The sequence below is a fragment of the Alosa pseudoharengus genome, unplaced genomic scaffold, assembly GCF_046254945.1.
Source record: "Alosa pseudoharengus isolate Yale_2024_CS ecotype anadromous, Long Island Sound unplaced genomic scaffold, YU_APseudo_1.1 YU_APseudo_1.1_scf_2, whole genome shotgun sequence".
Classification (NCBI taxonomy): domain Eukaryota; kingdom Metazoa; phylum Chordata; class Actinopteri; order Clupeiformes; family Clupeidae; genus Alosa; species Alosa pseudoharengus.
In genome coordinates, this window is record NW_027468663.1 from 39,059,268 (window position 1) to 39,080,313 (window position 21,046).

Sequence of the window (21,046 nt, forward strand, 5' to 3'; positions counted from 1 at the left end):
CAGTTCAAGAGGCCGAGATAACAAAGACTGGCTTCATGTGTGCCCTCTAGATCAAGGCGATGACTTAGCAAGAACTCACAACCAGGCGAACGGACCGGCAAAGCCAAGTTGATACGAGGTAAAGAGGAATGTCGCTCAAGAGAACAAGAGAGGTGAAATAATGACCAGTTGTCAAGGCAGGATCTCTAAAAATAGGCATGACTTACATTCAGCAAAAAGGTTACTCACTAAAGATGGCTTAATGTGTAATGAACATGGCAGGCGACATTGTGACAGGGCAGTGGTATTGATTACAGTGAAAAAGTGTTGAGGTGAGAATCATTAACGCAGTCTCTTCCGCTCCGGCCTGACATCCACAGCAGTTAAGAGATCTTACCTAACTACCCTTTCCTCTGTCCCTCCAGCAAAAACACTATTAGCACCACCGGGGAGTTCTTGTTCTTTCAAAATTAATGCTAGGAATTTATGTGTGTGTGTGTGTGTGTCTGTGTGTGCTATTTGAACACACAAGCATGCAAACCTAACACCCACCCCAATACACACATACATACACACATACAAACACACAGGCAGACAGACAGAAATACAAACACACAGACACAAACACACAAACATACACACATACACACCAGCATGCATACCTAACACCCACACATACAGCATAAACATAGACATGTAGGAACACAGCAGGTGGACATGTACAATCCTGACATGATCTCTCCATGGGCCGACGTCTGTCTGACCAGCTGTGTGTGTGTGTGTCTGTGTGTGCTATTTGAATTTCAAGATTGTGTGATTAAGGTGACTTTCATTATATCATTTTAACTCAATCCCTGTCCCGCTTCATTGAGACGGCACTTTTCTGTTCACAACCGGCTGCCGGTGAGAGTTGCAAAGAGATAAAGAGATACCTTCAGCTTGGCTGATGTTCAAGGTAATAATTGGATTAAAGCTTGTGTGCGGTAAAGGTTAAAGTTCAGGTTATGGTTAGGGTCAGTTCATGGGTAATTCATTTACAACCGAGATTTGCTAAGCGTTTATAGAGTAAAAAACATTGTAAACAATGTAAACATTTGAAGTGATTAGATCTGTGATAGTTCAAATCATGACAATGATTACTCTTGCAGTGTTGGATTCTCACTAGCACTACCACCAATTGAGACAATGACTCACTTTCCCTGAACTACAGCGGTCCCTTACTGTAATACTCTCTGTATAAGGGAGTCATACACGGGTGTTTTGGCACTTTGTATTCATACTCAGTCGGAGCACTATCGTCTGTTGGGTCTTTGCGTTGTCCATATTTAGACTGTTATCGGTACAAGTTCCCGGAGAGGCCACTGACTGGCAGACATGAAATGTGCTACGGCTTCCAACAACAGGAAGACAGTTTGGCAATTCTACCAGCACCAGGATGATGGCCTAGTTAGCAGATTACAGCGAGGCTCATAATCTGACATTTGAGTCACATTCTTCAGAATGCTGTAGTAGGCCTCTCTGGTTTCCAGTTAGGGGTTGGTCAATTCTGGAAGGGGGAAGGCCACCAGTGACCAGAGGGATGGACAGTGCCAAGTGGTGTGTGACGCTCTTAACTAGAGGTGGTGACAGAAAGGAGGCCTTGACATATACAAACAGACAGAGAGCCAAATGGTAAGAGAGTGAGGCAAGGCCAACAAGAGAGAGAGAGAGAGAGAGCAACAGAGGGTAGGAGAAAGGACTAGAAAAGCGAGAGAGTGGTAGATACAGAGGAGGAGAGCAATACAAGAGTGTGAGAAAGGTGAAGACGAGTACATGAAGGGGGAGATGGAGCCTTTAACGAGTGAACCAGACTGGGAGATAGAGGGAGAGGGGAACATGGGGGAGAGAGAGGGAAAAAGAGACAGATAGGCAGGCAGGTGGTGAAAAGTCAAAGATAGAATAACAGAGACATCTCTGTATTTGTGTGTGTGTGTGTGTGTGTGTGTGTGTGTGTGTGTGTGTGTGTGTGTTATGACATGTAAGCTTTTATAGACCATTTATCATTACAGAGCCATAGTCACAATGATGGCCCTTGATCATTACATAACTGTCCTACCAGTGTAAAGGAACAAAATTAAACACACTGAACAAGCATTGACAATTCACAGACCAACGGCCACAAATACCCTCTGCCAGATGTGGTCAAGGTAAATTATACTCTTCCATTATCCTAACTCCACCAAGCCTCTGAAAACCAACTGAATACACACATCTTCAAAAACAAGGATGAGTGGATACTACTACTAGCACAGCAAGGGGGAGTGCACACACAGACTAACGAGGAAAACTCAATAATACATCCTAATTCGCCATGACATACATACAAGGTCAGGTTGCTATGCTTACAGATAATATGGATGGAGCGCTATGCTAACCCCATGAAAGAAGCATTAACCCTGGATGTTTGTGTACAGAAGCAGTGAGAGTAGTAGGTCATTACTTGGAGGACAGTCAGTCATGAATCCTCCTCGAAATGGGTCAGTGCATTCTAATGACATGGCTAGAAAGCATGGTGGAGGAAAACAAGACTTTCACAAAACAAGAGTTTCACAAAACAAGACTGCCTATACTTTAAAAGTGTAACCATGTGGACTTACTGCAACCAGAACCACCAGGAATACCTAGACCTGTCTGTGAAAACTATCTAATGATAGTGGCCTTAACAGACCAGTCACAGTTGTGGCTGAGCAAGGTATTTAAAGTCTGTTGTGCTTTGTAACAACGAAAGCATTTCCTCATACTTGTTGACAGATCCTCAGTAATGGAGAAGAGTAACACACTGCAATTTACTCCAAACATGCACACACACACACACACACACACACACACACACACACACACACACACACACACACACACACACACACACACACACACACACACACACACACACACTTGACACCCGCAACTAGACATGCACATGCTCACGTACACGCTCCACATGGAGCTAAAAAAAAAGAAAAAGAAAAACACTGCAAAGAGGGTCAAGGGGGAATAAAAGTGGCCTGAAAAACAAAAACATATGAAATGAAAAAAGATAGTCAAAACAAAAACACACCTACGCATTACAGGACACACTATTCCCCATTGTTCCTGGTTGTCCCACACCACCAGACGTCAAGTTACAGAAAATATACTTCAGCAGTCCGCACCATGAGGCATTCAGGTAATCCCAGGCCTGTTACGCCATTCTGAAGTCAGTCTTTTAGGCTGGATTGGGAACGCGCACTTCTTTTGTCAACATGCTTATTATGATCAAGAGGTGTGCTGATCTGGTCTGGTCAGGGGCCATTCCCCTCCAGACTGGAAGTGGATTAGTCTGTTACTGAACCTTTTGAAGTGTGGATGTGACCAAAGGCAAGTAGGCAGCGGGCCCAAACCGACCAGAACACTGAGTAGGAGAGAGGAGAGGAGAGGACAGAGGAAAAGAGGAGATGGAGGGAGGAGAGGGAGAAGGAGGGGGAGAGGTATGCATCATGGGGCTGGGGCTGAGCCACAAGGTGACAACCTCACATGGACGTCACGGACATAGAGCCATGTGTGTTTGTTTGAGAGTGCTGGTGTGTGTGGGTAGACAAGCATGTGCTTGTGTGTCTGACTCTGTGTGTGTGTGTGTATGTGTTTGGGATCAGGCACCATGGTCCTCTGAGTAATCATATGCTAAAGCATCCCCAAAACAAGAAATTATGGCATAAAGGCTGGGGGAGTATGTAAGTAGAAAGATCTGGATCTCACGGGGCAACACAGACTGAAGTGACACCCTGCTGTCATGTGTGTAGGGCCAGGAATTTCTCTGGAAGAGACTATTTGCTTCAGTATATTCAGTGACTTGCAGTGGCTGCAGAGTGAAATTGTGTAACTGTTTATGTTATGTACAACTTCCTGTCTGTTTTACACCAATTACAGTTTGCACAATTTGCGCACCACTCGTGCATCACCCTGTTATCCTTTCTGTCTCACACTGGTTACAGGCACTCCATTCATCATGTAGATATTTCTAACCAAGTGTCTGTTCCCCATGAAGAGGAAGTAGCTGCTCTGTTGTTCTCCACATTTCTGTGCAGTTTGACACACTCTGTCATTTCTACAACTACACCTCCACTCACTCTTCCTCTTTCACCCACTCATTTCTACTTTCTTCAGTCTTTCATACTATTCTTTCATACTACCTTATTTCCAATTCACACCAAGCATGTACAGTCAATGCACACATAAACAAACCAATAACACAGGGCAGGACCTACCTCACGTAGAATGGGGATATTGGTCTCTCTTCCTCCAGGGAGCTGTGTTGGGGAAAACAAATAAACAACAGGTTACGCTGTGATTAGGCTTTGTCATAACCTAAACAGCTTTGCTGTTGTTGGGGTGATTTTTTTCCCTCTTCCACCTCATATGATCCTGAAACTGTTTTTCAGAGTGCAGCAAAAACTGGGGGGAGGCGTTTAAAAAAAAAAAAAAAAAAAAAAAAAAAAACGCCTTTTGTGCGTGGAACAATGAGCACCTAGCGCCACAGTCCAGCGCCTTTGTTGTGTTTGTCTCCGCTAATTATTCTGACTGGCACTCTGTCGAGCCGAGAGCAAAAATATAGTGTGCACACACGTACACACCCACACCCACTCACACATACTGGCACTCTGCCGGTGACACATGATGAAATTATGCAAGGATAAAAGAGGAACTTAATGTCTACATTGCTTAATTTCCACATACTGACACTCTCAGATCGGATATTTCATAAGAGCCTACGTTATGGCAGCAATCTGTTCAGTAAATCAGGCAAAGTAAAACATCTACCAGATGAATTAGCTGATATGATCTATGCCAAACTAATTTGCTAACAGTTTTGCTAAAAACTTGTAATTATCATGAATGCCAGGAACATTTGAAAAATATGCAATTACAATGTACGACATAACCTATGTAAAACAAATACATTTACGAAATATGACCATAATGGAGTGGACTTGATTTACAGTAAGACCCTGCTGTGTCTTATTGCTGTGTGGTGCATGCAGAGTGCTGAATGCTGATACACTGCATTATGGAAACAAGCAGAAAATCAGTATGTCCTGTTATTCAACACCCTCAGTAGAAACCTTGACCCGGTCATTTTCTTCATACATTAGCTATTATTTATGTGGCCTTCTAGCTAAACCCAACACAGTATTCAATGGAAGAGTGAGTCTCAACAGCTTACAGTAGCTGAGCTGTTTATTCTTACTGGAGGATGTGTGGGCTACTGTTCATCCAAGCGTCCCAAGGCCAGACAGCACATTTTTATATTCCATACACAATGGTGCTACACACTGACATGATATAATGCAGTACACTTGAAAAAAGACAACTGAGAGAGATATTAAAAATGTACAATGTACATAATAGCTTTGTACATCACACCAACAAATAAATTGTCTTAGAAGCAGATAGGCTCCATCTTTTAGGGATGCTTCCTGTGGCAGCCTCAGCCACGCCTCCTGGTCTGCTGCAGCTCGGCAGGACCCCAACATTCTAATCAGCAGCTGTCCGCAGTGCCGGTCCACCGTAAGGGACTTGCCTGCCTTGTGAATTCAGACTTTTTAAAAGCATTAAATTGCCTAAAAGTAATTCAATGCTTTTAAAAAAGGTTGCTTTCAGTCACTCATTGGGAATCAATGATGATGTTGCCTTTGCTGGTGAGATCTTCTTTTTTGTTATTTAGAAGAACTTGCTCTTTCTGCTCACTGATCTCCTTTGTTTGGATGGAGCAGAATAAGAGATCATGCATTTGGCTACTTGACTGTCACACATATGTACTAAACTAAATATTGTTTGCTAATATTACATATATGTAAAAAGACAAAATCTCAGTGACACTAACCATGGTTAAGTGCCCAGTGATAGTGAAAGAAGAAGAAGCTAGATAGGTAAATGGACTGATATCAGGCATAAAACATAAAAAAAACTGAGGGTTCATGAGTTCCATGAGTTCTACTTCTACACTGAATCATGAGCAACAAACACAATCACGGACCGGTTTTGACCAAACAAATGAAAACAAGAATCAGTTCACTACTTCTTTTGTAGGATATAGATGCTGTACATGCCGCAGATAAACCAGCTTAGGGCCCTATTGAACCCTGATTAGCACATTTCAGTCATTCACAGGGCCACAGTGAAACAATGGCGTTAACAAAACTAAGCTGCATTGTTGAGCGGCCCGTTCACTGGAGTCCCGCTCTGCTGGCCTTGGCCAGTCACCCTGGGGCAGTGTAGGCAGGTTCTCCAGTGGGCTGTGTTGTAACACCAGGGCCGTGGAGGAGAGAGAGAGAGAGGAGGAGGAGGAGGCAGGCGACTGGTGCGGCCCGCCGGTGGGTATGTACTATGGCTCAGCGCTCCAGCCTCGTCGAGGATTTAGGGCCCATTCACACAGGAGCCAAGAAAACAAGGCCAAAGTTCAAGCCCACTAGAAATGCTCACGGCATCACATGACGGCACCTCTGGAGGAATGTGGGGGAGAAGGTGTGTTCGTGTAAAAGGGGTGTTTACATGTTTGGGAGAAAGTGAATGGGAATGTGTATGTGTGTGTGTGTTTGTGTGTGTGTGTGTGTGTGTGTGTGTGTGTGTGTGTGTGTGTGTGTGTGTGTGTGTGCCTTTGCCTGAATGTATACAATGGAGCTCTATTCTGCAGACAGTAAATTGCAAAGGAAATATTTACTTTAGTTTGATAATGTAATTAATTATAATACTACTTAGGAATTAATACTTGCCTATGCCTGTTTTTATTATCAAAACAATGTGAGTTATGTTTAAGTTTCTTTAACTTTCTAAAAATGTAAACCATCATTTACAACCTTTCTGGACTTCTCTAGAAATCAGGTGTAAGGTACCAGGCACATAATGTGGCATTTCACAACCCAGCTTGTGAATTCAGAGGGAATCTGGATTTTTCCTTCTCACTCACAGTGCTGTTACATAGTCTGGCCCAAGTATTAAAATAATATGTGTGCCGTCATGAATTACAAAACAGAAATCCTTCCTTCCTATCACCTGACAGAGGGAATTAACAAAGCCCTTTCACAAAGTTTTAGTTAACACAGGTGAGCAGTGTACGCCAGACCAGACTTCAACACACCCCTAGTTTGTATTTGACAAAAGTGTTTTTTCTTGTTTCTTCCAAATTTGGTAGAGGTCTCTCCTTTCTGATCCACTGACCGTGACCTTGTAATGAGTATAATAATGTGATTTAAGAGGTGCTTGTAATTCGTAGTGTGATCCATACTGACAAAAGTTTACATCACTCTTAGTGTGGCACCCAACATCCAATTTTCACAAATGTTGGTACACACACACACTGCAGCATACTGCAAAGACACATCCCACTTTTTTTTTTTTGAAATCACATAAAACATTCCATACACTACATCCAGACAAAAGATGACAGTACAAAGGGTAGTGTGAGCAACATTGGTAAGCATTTGACCTATTTCAATGCACATACTCTATTTGCCTATCTAGAAGAGAGCTAAGATTGTGCCTCAACCTAATACAACAGCAGGCCCACCGAGACAGGAAATTGACCTGCGAGAGCTTGGAAACTGGGCGAACTGACCCGTGAGAGCCTGGGCGAACTGACCCACAAGAGCTTGGAAACTGGGCAAACTGATCCACGAGAACTTGGAAATTGGGCAAACTGATCCACGAGAACTTGGAGATTGGTCGAACTGACCCGCGAGAGCTTGGAAATTGGCCGAACTGACCCGCGAGAGCTTAGAAATTGGCCAAACTGACCTGCGAGAACTTGGAAACTGGGCAAACTGATCCACTAGAACTTGGAAAACGGGGCAAACTGACCCGCGGGAGCTTAGAAATTGGCCGAACTGACCCGTGAGAACTTGGAAATTGGGCAAACTGATCCACGAGAACTTGGAGATTGGCCGAACTGACCCGCGAGAGCTTGGAAATTGGCCGAACTGACCCGCGAGAGCTTAGAAATTGGCCAAACTGACCTGCGAGAACTTGGAAACTGGGCAAACTGATCCACGAGAACTTGGAAAACGGGGCGAACTGACCCGCGGGAGCTTGGAAATTGGCCGAACTGACCCGCGAGAGTTTGGAAATTGGCCGAACTGACCCGCGAGAGTTTGGAAATTGGCCGAACTAACCTGCGAGAACTTGGAAATTGGGCGAACTGGGTTGTGTCCCGCTGTACCCTCTACCTCTCACTCTGCATTAAAATTCCATAAAAAGAGACTGGGTAAGAAGGATGAGGCTTGCCACACATTCCCGGAATGCTTGTACTCTAAGTCCAACAAAAGTACAGTACAGCAAATGGCTGGTAAGCCTCTCTGAGCTGGCTTGTTAGTGCCGTACCTACGCAAGCCGGCGGTTTCAACACCACATGTGAAGCGTCACCATGGAGGGATGGCGTCGGCCCTGCAAGAGTAATGAAGTCACAGCCGCGGAGCACTTGCCCCGAGTGGGGGGGGGGGGGGGTGCTATACGTTTGTGTGTGCACGTGTGTGTGTGTGTGTGGGTACGTATGTGAGAGAGAGAGACAGAGACAGAGAGAGAGAGAGAGAGAGACTGTGTGAAATGAGTAGAGGCTCTGGTAGGGAATGTGTATGTGTGTGTGTGCGTGTGTGCGTGTGTGTGTGTGTGTGTGTGTGTGCGTGTGTGCGTGCGTGTGTGTGTGTGTATGTGTGTGTGTGTGTGTGTGTGTACTCTCAGGTATGTGTTATGTGTGTGCAGACTCTAATCTGGCTGATAACCATGGCCACACAGCAGCTGTGAATAAAGGTCCTCGTTGGTGTGAAGACAAAGCAAAAGGAAAAGAAAATCTTCTTTTCTGAGTGCTTACTTATGCCTTCAAATGTTCAAAAAGTGTTTTTTACCAATAGATGTTTTTTTTACATTCACATGAACACTTGCATGCCCAATACATGCCCAGGTTCACAGTAGTCAATGCACAGTCATAGATGTCCTTATCAGGCAGCAAGCCAAGCTTAGTGTAACTGTACTCCAGACAGCCTTGCAGCTGTCTCTGTGGCGCAATCGGTTAGCGCGTTCGGCTGTTAACCGAAAGGTTGGTGGTTCGAGCCCACCCAGGGACGCAGCTCTTTTCCAAGAGATAGGGCTCCCAAAAGAAAAGCAGGATCACTGCAGAGCCACATAGACATAACTTGCAAACCTAATCAGTTTGGGGCTTTCTCTGCCGAGCACAAATCTGATTTCCTCTCCGGCCCCAAACAAACCTCATATCCGATGGTCCACTGTGACCCAGTATTCCAAACAGGTGTCACTACACTGCTACTTTTACAATGCAGTCAAATCCAGCTACGGCACAATAAATCACTGCATAACTCCAATGAAAACAGCACATGGGCTCAAAGTCCTGAAAGACCAGAATAGCATCCTGGATGAACTGCCTGAATTTCCCCTTATTGACTTCCCCTTAGCCAACCTCCAATCTTCCTGGAGGTTCTGTCAGCTGTCCGCTCCCTGAAGTACAACAAGTCACCTGGCTCTGACAATATTCCTGCAGAACTGCTAAAACAGGGAGGGTATCTCTGCACAAGAACACTACACCATTACATCACCATGGTTTGGTCTGATGAAAACATCCCACAGCAATGGAGAGATGCCAGTATTGTCACAATATCACTTCTTGCTGTGGCAGGCAAGGTCCTGGCCAAGGTGATGCCACAGAGACTGATCAATGACATCACAGAGTCTATGCTACCCGAGTCACAGTGCAGGTTTAGAAAGAACAGGAGCACAGTCGACATGGTCTTCACAACCCCGCAACTCCAGGAAAAGTGCAGGGAGCAAGATAAAGACCTGTTTATGGCTTTTGTCAACCTCTCCAAAGTATTCGACACTGTGCAGAGAGATCTCTTGTGGGAAGTCCTCCTCCGTATTGGATGCCCCACTAAGTTTGTCAATATCCTCTGTCAGTTTCATGATGGAATGACTGCTAGGGTGACAATAGGAGGTCAACAGTCTAGCCCTTTCCCATGTGCGCACAGGGGTAAGGCAGGGGTGTGTATTGGCACCAGTGCTTTTTAACATCTTCCTCATATGTGTCACCCAGCTTCTCCACAAGAAGACTGAAGACAACAATGGGGTGACAGTAGCGTACAGGCTGGATGGTAACCTCTTCAATATCAGGAGGCTGCAGGCAACCACCAAACTGCACAGAGTGAGGATACTTGAGCTGCAGTATGCAGATGACTGCGCTCTCATATCTCACTCTCCACAAGACCTCTAGTCTGTCCTAGATGCAGCAGTGATGGCATACAGCAGGATGGGGTTGACCATCAACACCACCAAAACAGTGGTAATCTGCCAATGGAGTGCCAACATCCCACCCACACTACCCATCTTCACTGTTGCAGATGAAAAACTGTCAGTTGTTCCATCATTCAAATACCTGGGGAGCATTATCACTGAAGACAATAGCATTGACAATAAGGTCCAGAACAGAATCAAACAAGGATCAACTGCCTTTGGGAGACTCCGGCGGTGGGTTTTTCAGAACAAGAACCTTCATCTCAACACAAAAATCTGTGTCTATCAAGCGGCCTGCATCACCACCCTCCTCTACAGCTGTGAAGCCTGGGTTACTTATAGCCTCCACATCAAGTCCCTGGAACACTTCCACATCTGCTGTCTTCAGCGCATCCTGGGAATCACTTGACGTGACAGAGTGCATCACACTGAGATCCTCAGGAGAACAGGCTGCAAGAGTATTGAGGCCACCATCACCCAGCACCCACTGTGTTGGTTGGGGCATGTCATAAGGATGCCCTACAATCGTCTGCCCCGCAGAGTGCTATATGGCCAGCTACACCAAGGCCAGAGCTCTGCTGGAGGCCAGGAGAAACACTTTAAAGACCAATTGAAGACAGCACTTGAGGTGTAAAATCAAACCTGGTGACCTGGAGAAGATGGCTGCTGACCACAACACCTGGCGGCAGCTATGTCTAGATGGGACCCAAGCACTGGAGGAGGAAAGGACAATCAGGAGATAACAAAGAAGGCTCAGGAGAATCACAGCCATGAATGCCAGTAACACCAATATCATGTATACATGCCCCACCTGCAACAGAACCTGTGGATTTAGGAAAGGACTATTCAGCCCTTATAAAACTCACCATTAAAAGACAGAAGTGGACATCATCGGACTTGATGGACAACCACAAGCAGGCAAGTGTGTGTGTGTGTGTGTGCATGTGTGTGTGTGTGTGTGTGTGTGTGCATGTGTGCGTGCGTGTGTGTGTGCGTGTGTGTGTGTGTGTGTGCATGTGTGTGCGTGTGTGTGTGCATGTGTGTACGTTTGTGTGTGTGTATGCATGTGTAAAAGTACTCTCAGATATGTGTTATGTGTGTGCAGATTCTAATCTGGCTGATAACCATGGCCACACAGCAGCAGTGAATTAAGGTCCTCGTTGGTGTGAAGACGAAGCAAAAGGAAAAGAAAATCATCTTTTCTGAGTGCTCACTTATGCCTTCAAATGTTCAAAAAGTGTTTTTTACCAATAGATGTTTTTTTTTACATTCATATGAACACTTGCATGACCAATACATGCCCAGGTTTACAGTAGTCAATGCACAGTCATAGGTGTCCTTATCAGGCAGCAAGCCAAGCTTAGTGTAACTGTACTCCAGACAGCCTTGCAGCTGTCTCTGTGGCGCAATCGGTTAGCGCGTTCGGCTGTTAACCGAAAGGTTGGTGGTTCGAGCCCACCCAGGGACGCAGCTCTTTTCCAAGAGATAGGGCTCCCAAAGGAAAAGCAGGATCACTGCAGAGCCTCATAGACATAGACCTAACTTGCAAACCTAATCAGTGGAACGTGAGAGGGAAGTCTAATTTCCTCCGCAAACAAACGTCATATCCAATGGTCCACTGTGGCCCAGTATTCCAAACAGGTTATACTACACTGCCACTTTCCTCAGATCTCTCGGGAGTTACATCATTCCCATGGCAACCATGAACCACCTTACTATGTACAGTAGGTGCCTCACACTCTCTGCCCGCCCATGCAGCTAGTAGTGCAGACAATGTGCTAATGGTCTACCATACCCATGCTACTGTGTACTGAGCAAATTCCCTCCATGATGCTTCTAGAACGAATCCTCACTGAATAGGTGGTTGTGGAGGAGGCAGAGGATAGTCACTGGAAGCAACTCCAGATAGATAGATTGATACTTTATTGATCCCCAAGGGATTCAATAGACACGGAGCTACCTCGACATGCTGCCACTCTTGTCGGCGCCGGAAATTAAACTCCAAAGAGTATCCTCAGTTCTATAAGAAACAAGAATGACTGAGACTACAAAGGTGAAGCTGTTCCTGAGGTTGCAGTACATAAGCAACTTCAACCACCATGCGATGTCACCTGCTCGTTGACATATCAGCAGTGGTAGCTCTGTGTAGCTACACAATATGACACTATGACTTTGCCTTTCCTGTCACACTGCAGTTCTAGAAGACTGAAGACTCAACATGAATGCGTGCAGAAGACTCAACATGAATGCAGACTACGTTAGAGCTTTAGAGGTGGGGGTGGAACAGAGGCATGTCACTGTTAAATGCACACATGCAGCGGGGCGTTAGAGTGGGGTCAGTTCTTTTTCCACTTAGGTGAGACGCCAGCATGAAGCCTCGATGAGCCAGGGCATGCAGGTGGCTGCTGGAGTGGGGTCCTGGCATGGGCCAGCTTTGGACAGTTTGAACTAGTCAGAATTGACCTCATTGTAGAGAGCTCCACAAATGGCGAATTGTATAACAGTTCAACAAAAGCATGAGAACTCACTAAAATAGTCAGTGAATTTAAACCCATATGTTGGGTGAGCATCTGGGTTCATTAGCTTACCTTTACATATGATATGATATGATATGATATGATATGATATGATATGATATGATATGATATGATATGATATGATATGATTAGCTTACCTTTACATATGATATGATATGATATGATATGATATGATATGATATGATATGATATGATATAATATGATATGATATGATTAGCTTACCTTTACATATGATATGATATGATATGATATGATATGACATATTATCTGCTATAGTTAATATTTATGCATGGTACAAGTCAAAGACATTTCTTCCCAGTGATCTAAATATGAGCTCCCCTCAACCAAGGAAATACCAGGGCAGAGCTGAAAGACTAGACTAGGTTTATGTGTGGTGGGAAAGCCCAGATTTGTTTCCTGAACCCTGACTAAAGGCCACAAGACATAAATGTGCAACCCAACCCTGCACAATGTAGCATAGCATAGCATTTTAGCGTGATTAAGTGCTCACTGATATGTCAGGGGTACACCTTCCACGTCACTGTCACCGTCAATTATTCCTACTCTCCAATGCCCGATGTATCAGTAGCAGGATACAATATATGTTAGCTGACTACACAAGAAAAGGCACTAAGTAATATGGGTATTATAATATGATAATGAAAGTTCTGTTACGTAGTCATAATATGATAATGAAACCAAAAAAAAATACTGCATATAATAAGAATATAATAGAGCTAAATTGTATTGATGTGCGAATGTGAGTGTATGACATTGAACATTAAGCTTTCTATAATATGTAGATCCTGACAATATTGGTATAATGACCAGGAAAGGTGGGAGGTATGTTTGAGCCTTTCCCTGCTGTGATCTGGGCATGTTGCCTGTTACTAACCATGGACTCATTTCCAGTATTTGTTTACACAGCAGACATCTTACTCCACCCAGAGTCGATGAGTTCATATAGCCTACTGGCTGTTTATGGATATTAGGAGCAATCACATACATCAACTTGTGACAGTTCAAGGTTAGCAAATTAGCTGTATGGCTGAATATTTCATTACATGTTGAGATCCATATGCCCATTAAATCACTGAGGTATTAGGACTCCATAAAGAATGCCAGTATTACATTTAAAAGTATTACATTTTAGCGCAGGCTTCTAAGAGCCAATCCTCACAGATAGAACAGAGGTGTCCTAAGGTAGAACGTATGCAGCCATCTGAACAGGCGATGAAGAGAGAGAAACGAGAAAGGTGAACAGCATACAAAAGAGTCCCCCACCCCAACAAAGAGAGAGAAAAAGCAGCGGTGGTGCTATTCTGGGAGATACCCGATCATGCCCCTGCTCAGCTTTCAGTCGCTTAGAATAGGCACTAAGGGGCACTGCAGCATGGGCTGGACCCAAGGAGCCCTAAATAAAGGGCTATATCAGCAACAAAACAACACCGCACAACAGCACAACAGCACATCAGCAACAAAATACAAATACCTGGCTACTTTGGAACTGCTTGGTATGGTATCGGCTTGAGGCCTCATTGCGTTGTTTTAGCCATTTGAAGAACATAACTTTAATGTTTCACTGTACATCCAAGATATACAAGTTGGATAAATAGTACAGTCTCATACAGGTGTGACTTGCATTTTATTTTCCTAGACTGCAGGATGGTTATGGTGGTGGTTTATGGTGGTAAGAAGGTCTGACACGTCAGCCTCTTGTAAAAGTTGATGTTGTATACCTTTGTTTTGAAAGAGGGTTGCAATTAAGATAAACTATATGATCGTAGTTGAAGACTGTAAAGCCATAAAGTACTCTAAATTTAGGTGGTATTTCCGTCGGGTCGGTTAGAGTAAACCATATCAACATCTAAGGATTTGGCAACCTTGGCTGAAAAGGCATCTGTCTGCAGTGTTTTCAGTCAAGTGCTGACGACTGATCACAAATTACTAAACTAAATAGTAATAAACTCTTGCCAAGTAAGACAGCATATTCTAAGATCTACACCCTGGTCTGCTCGTATCAGACTACAATTCTGAATTGCCATGTGCTGTCTCCTATCTGCTATGAGACAGCCCATTTAATGTAACAAAGACACTCACATTTACATGGCACGCTGATACGTCCTGCTCAGGCGGAACACACTGACCTGCTCAAGGTCTCGCTGCTCCTGCTGAGGCTGTCTCCCTTAGGGGCCAGCTCCATGGCCTCAGGGTTTGGGCTCCGTGCCTGGGGCCGCGGGGGAGTGGGTGTCCGCGTGCCGGGGCCAGAGTCCTGGGGGAGCAGGGCTGGAGACAGGGCCCTGGGGCTGGAGCAAAGGTCCGGAGCCAGTGGCAGAGGTCTGGCGTGGGGAAGGCCAACCAAGAGAGCAGGCTGGGGCAAGACTCGCTGTTGACCTGCCATCTCACCCTTAAGCTTCTTCACCTGACGGAGAAAAACGAAAGGAAAGAGAGCGATAAAAGAAACAAATAGTCTCCATAGAGATTCTGTGCCCAGCAGTTATATAACATCGAATCGGCCGACCTTCGCACAGGTATCTATAAAAACATGCTTTAAAAGAGCCAGTTAAAAATGAAGGCATGAAACCTGAGCAAGGCTGAGGGGAAAACCCTGTACCTCTGTCTCTGGCTACGGTCTTACCTTTTCCACACTGTGAGGCTGCAGGTTCTGAGGGTTGATAGAATAGGTGTAGAAACGAACCCTAATTACAGCCATATCAAAACCTGAATCTGCCATCTCTTCTGACACTTTACTTAATAGATAAGAGTAGACAAGAAAAGCTGAGTCACTCCCTACATTAAAATCCCGCTATAAAAGACGCAGTGTTCTCAGTGCTGTTTTTACAATCTAATATACACAAAGAAACAAACTGATGAAGACAACAGCTTTAAAGGGACAGACACAGAAAACGAAAAAACAATAATGATCCACATAGACTTCAGTGGCTGTTTTGGGTCAGACTCTGTAGAAGTCGATGACCAAACCATTAGGCCTTCCATGACGCATGGCAAGTGCTGCCAGACGAGAGAGACTCGCTGTTCCTGCAAAGGTCTTGCACTAACTAATTTGATAATGTGCTGTTTTAAGCCCAGGGTTTGACCAATGATTAGCAGACAAAGGGACTGGAATGTCATTTACATCCTTTATGTTGCTATACAAGCCAGCTTGCTACAATCATTAAGGTCCAAATGAAAAAGGACGTTGATAACAGATAATGTTCTTTTGCTCAGACCTTCAACCTATCCCGAGCTGTCTCAATGTTCATTAGTTCATTGTCACGACTAAATCCTTCCATTTTAATGACCTCGGCACGCCCCATAGCTCAAAGAGGGCAAGGGTGGGCGAGTGCAGATTACTGTGCTCAAGTGTGGTGGTGATGAGATTTGCCACAGTGTGACTGAGAAGGAAGTGAGGACTGGTACAACTGTGTTAATGGTCCACTGTCTGATGTGGGCCAGCGGGAAACAAAGCTCTGTGCTCAAGCTCTGAATGGTACCATGGCATGAAGCCGCCCCAGATTAAATTAAAGAAAAAACGAGTGGCACAAAAAGATAACCTGAATAATATTTCACCAAAAAGTCAAATGGAAAAAAATACGTTTTAAAAGATCCAAAAATAGCCTCACTCAATGGTAACCGTATTTACTGATTACTTTGGTTCTTGGAGACGTAAACAAATGTTTTCCAGATACCGCGTTGAGATAAAGCCATACAAGCTGATCTAGTATGAGTGGCCAAAATGATCTTCACTGGCAGGTCTGAAGGACGGAGGGTGACCTACACAAAGTCCATATTTACAGTAGCACAGCTTTCATCAGATAACAGCACATTCACGTTTTTCTATCCTGGATTGTAATCTAGGAATTTGCTCTTAGAAGTGCATTGCTCCACAACCCTCAGTTTAAACGACGGCACCATATCAAAGAAACAAGGGCAGCTACATTGCAGGGGAAAATGCCTGGGAATGTTAAACGAATCTTTCAATCCACCATGCACACAGTACACACAACTACCATACTTCCCCAGCACATCATGCCTTAGCGAGCATGTTACGGCTAACAACCTCTGCCCAGTAACAGCAGCCTCACCTGGCCTGCATGCAAATCCATGATACTCGACGGCAGCAGTCCACTCACACACAGGCCTACACTCATGACAGACAGCGCTCTTCTCTCCGCAACAACTGAAGGAAGCTCAGTGAGCTGCTCAGTCAGCACCTTAGGGTTTTTAAAGGCACTAATCACCATCAATAGGGATGGCAATCACAAGTGCAATCTCTATTCGGTTATATATTTACACATAACCTTCAGCCCCGTGTGAGGGTTTGGCCCTGATAAGTCTCGCAAATATTTTTCTCATTAGGCCCGTCCTTCGGTTGCTCTCTTTGACAGTGTACCAAATTCTGTCTGGCTAATTAGTTGAGTAGTTTAAATAGTTAAATTATTTAACAGTGAATTATTGTAGTGAGGACATTTATTTTGAAACAGTTGTGGCCAGAGGAAATAGTTGAACAGGATCTGTAGTCTTAAGAGAGCCATATTGTATGCTTAAAGCATGAGACAGAGTATATAGTTTAAAAGTTAAATGTAGATAATGTAATGGATGTTGATAGACAGAAAGTTGAATGGCCTAGTTGAGCAGCTGGAAGTTGATACAGGTGCAAATCAAGTTAATTAGCCCAGTGTGATGTCATAGTGCCAATGCAAAGTCTATGGGGAAAAATAAGCTTGTTTTTTATTTATATCTCAAAAAGTATAAAGTTTACAAAAGTGAAAAATACATTCCTCAAGTGTCCTTTTCAAGACCTACGTTACAAAGTTTGAATGAAGTTAAACGGTTGAAGCTGAATTAGACGCAGAAATTTGGTGGGAAGAAGAAGAAGAAGAAGAAGACTTCGGATAACAGAACAGTGCATTTTCATGCACTGTAAAAATGTAGCATTTAAACATTCACCTTTTTCTTTCTGGGAACTGGTGTTCGTGCCTTTGGAGTGGGCGAGTAGGGTGACTTTTCTCTCTCTAACGTTATAGTTTGGACTTCCTACAAGGACAGAAAAGAGCACAAACAACTCAGATTTTATCATGTCATCAAATGTCCCGAAACCAAGAGGCCATGTGAAGGAGACGACAGCCGCTGTCCCAGGAAAGGCTAAAAACAACCTTTCTACACATACAAGATGAGGGTCAAGTATAGGCTTGACGTCACAGGGGCCGGGTGCAAGGGGTGCAAGGTTATAGTGGCATGCTGGTTCTCTCACGTGATTGCCAGGCAGAGATGTAGGTGGTCTGGACAATGCAGACCTTCAGCTGAGGTGCTGAGAAAGAGTCAATATGATCACCAATATGATCACATGCTAAGGTCATCTGGCGTCTCGCTCCATCATCAGCATGGCAATCAGTCAGACCGGCACACATCCCTTTTGTGGTGGCCGTCATCTGAATCAGTTATGTTTATGAAACCTTTGTGGGTGCAAACCAACACTGATGTTCCACGGCACTACAGACTAGACGTTTTGGGTTAAGTTAAAGAGAGGTTGTAAAGAGTAAAGGTATGCATTTCTGTGTCCCACTATAAACAAGTCCAGCTGCAACTAGTGCCAGATACTCATTGTTCAGTATTCGGTAGGGATATTCAGGCCTATTCAGAAGATCAGTAGACCATATGACATTACAGCAAGACTGGTCCAGGCAGGTGTGAATAACTAAATAAAGGTTAAATCAAATTCCACAAATTGCTTCAAAAAAGTTAGGTTGTCCATTCAAGCACATATTTATTTGTAATTTACATAATTTCATTTGTATTAATGACCTGTGCTGATCTTATTTAAAAACCTTTTTCATGAGTGTTCCAAAACTCGTCTGGGAATGTAGTTAGCAAGTCAGCAAAAATCAACACATTTGGAGCACTCAGCTGATTCAAAACCTTGCGTCAGACAGGAAGCCCCCCCCCACCCCGCCCCCACCCCTGGTCTGTGTTTGACACAGGAGAGTGGGTAATCCAGCACCTGCATGAGTGACAGGCATCCTTGACTATTTTGGTGGTGATCAATGCTCTTCCTACTATACTGCTGCCAACACAACATTTCAGGTTCGGAGGTGGTGTGACCTACATGCCTGGGCTGTATCTGCCTATCAAAAAGATTAATTGACTAAACAGACATATAGAAACGTAAAAGTAGATTGGTCATGAGATCTTAGGGATTGATAGGCGACAGGAGTAATTCCAGTCATGAACACAAGGTTTCTTCAGGCTAAGTAGTTCTTCAGCTGTACGCAGTCTCTCTAAGCCTGAATATAGTTTATGAGTGCATATACTGTATAAACTGACAGTATCTTTTTCATATCTGTATGCTTGCGTGTATGCACATATAATTTGCAGATAGACGGGCCAAACATAATTTCTGAATACAATCTGGAAATGTACTCACCTTTACTATGATGACATTGGCAGTCTCCGTCTCTGTCATCAAGCTACCCTTCTGCATGTCAGTCTCAAAGATGGAGCTGTAGTTCTGGATCATCTTGGCCATGATCTTGTTGCAGATATTCTGCTCATGTATCCCATCAAACCCTGAGGAGACACTGAGGAGACACACCAATGTTAGAGGGTGCCACTGTTGCTGTAGGTTACCAGAATAATACAACAAAACCCTGTGCAACCCTTAGCCATGGTTCTGTTCAGTTCAGCTAACAGGTATGCATAGTATACAATGTACTTATAGAGAATAGAGAACAAATGAATGCATAAGTGAATGGATGAATGGATGAATAAGACCCAGTGATGTATTCCGATGTCCTCCTGCACAATACACTGAACATATTGTAATGGGATGCTTAGTCACATGTGAACAACTGTGCAGATGGTGCACTGCACAATTTTATGTGCATACACACAGGTGTGAAGGCACATTTACTCTCTCTCTCACACACACACACACGCAATCCCCCCCCCCCCCCCCCACACACACATCCTCACTTTCTGGGCTTAATTATCCGAGAGCTGGAGTGACAGAGGGTACATGATGTACAGAGGAAGCTGTTGTGGCACCCCACAAACCACTCAGCACTTCCTCTTACAGCTCCTCATCTACCTTGGCCTGGGAAACACTGGCACTCCTAAAGTCTCATTTTATTAATAGGTGGATGCTTTGCTGTGGCAAGCAGCGTTCTCAAACACGAACTGGCACGCCTGCTAGCTAACATCCGAAAGTATCAGTTGTCTGAGACTGAACTTTGTTACACATGGCAAGACTGTTGGAACAGGTTTCACTGGCTCAGGACAAATCTCGGCCGTGATCAACTGACACCTTTTTGGCACCATTGTATTCCTCTCTTGTGCCTTGGTTCATGGTGAATCAGGAATGTTTTGTGATCTGTAATGATTGAATCACAGTCTAAAAATCAAACCACAGTTATGGTTCTTGATATGTTGATATGTCTGTGGAGAGCTTAGCTAAAGGGTGGTTTCCAACCCTGAGCTCCACTCTGATAAGAACCCTGCTGCTGCTGGAGCTTTAGCTGACTGGACTACAGCACCCTCTTTTGGGAGCCATGAGTCCTCTTGCAGTGAGCATGGGGGAAAGTAGGTAACGTTAGACCCTGGGAGCAATTATTCTTGGTTGTTTTTTGTTTGTGTGAAAACTGCAAAGAGAGTCAAATGATTTGACAAGCTAGTGTGTACCTTTATGGAATGCACCAGCCCGTCTAAGGTTACAGAGCAGCACTGGCATTGAGCTGGAAATGTTCATGGAAACCCCTCAAAAACTAAAATTAGGTCTTCCACACTAACTACGTGTCTGACTCATGCCGGATGTCTCCATGCCACCCCAGGGGTGTGATTAGAGCGCCTGGACAAACAGTCTGTGACAGTGAGGCTGGGGTATCACAGAGGGAGATGCACACAAGCATCAACCTCAGGCTTCACAAACACTTAACAAGCCACCATATTGTTTTCAGACACACGTGTAAGAGGGATATGATGTCCCAGTAGGATAAAGCAGTCAAGCACTCACACAAACATAGATGGTGAAACTATAACAGGGGCTTTAAGCCTTCTCGTGCTGCGATTACCCTCGGTGCCTGACCAATGAGGACAGGCGTGTTGTACATATTTTCCCCACAAACTTTATCTAGGAGGGCTTTATCTTTTCATTTGGTATAACCTACTGCAGTAATCTCTCAGACAGGTGATGGAGTCAGGTCACTCTGGCGCTATGCAGCAAGCA

At 44.4% G+C, this 21,046-nt stretch overlaps 1 protein-coding gene and 2 non-coding genes across 7 annotated transcripts in view; 2 read left to right on the forward strand and 1 right to left on the reverse strand.

Annotated features, from left to right (window-relative positions):
• fam13a (family with sequence similarity 13 member A) overlaps positions 1-21,046 on the reverse strand; it is a 62,173-nt gene that overhangs the window by 28,333 nt on the left and 12,794 nt on the right. For all 5 annotated transcript variants that reach the window (XM_076294938.1, XM_076294937.1, XM_076294939.1 and 2 more), the window contains 4 exons: positions 19,250-19,403; positions 17,776-17,862; positions 14,973-15,247; positions 4,263-4,304 (listed from right to left, as the gene is read on the reverse strand). In XM_076294938.1, coding sequence (XP_076151053.1) covers positions 4,263-4,304; positions 14,973-15,247; positions 17,776-17,862; positions 19,250-19,403 — 558 coding nt within the window. The remainder of the gene's footprint in view (positions 1-4,262; positions 4,305-14,972; positions 15,248-17,775; positions 17,863-19,249; positions 19,404-21,046) is intronic.
• trnan-guu (transfer RNA asparagine (anticodon GUU)) lies at positions 9,037-9,110 on the forward strand. The gene has a single exon. It is a non-coding gene; the product is annotated as a tRNA-Asn (tRNA).
• trnan-guu (transfer RNA asparagine (anticodon GUU)) lies at positions 11,682-11,755 on the forward strand. Its single transcript has one exon. It is a non-coding gene; the product is annotated as a tRNA-Asn (tRNA).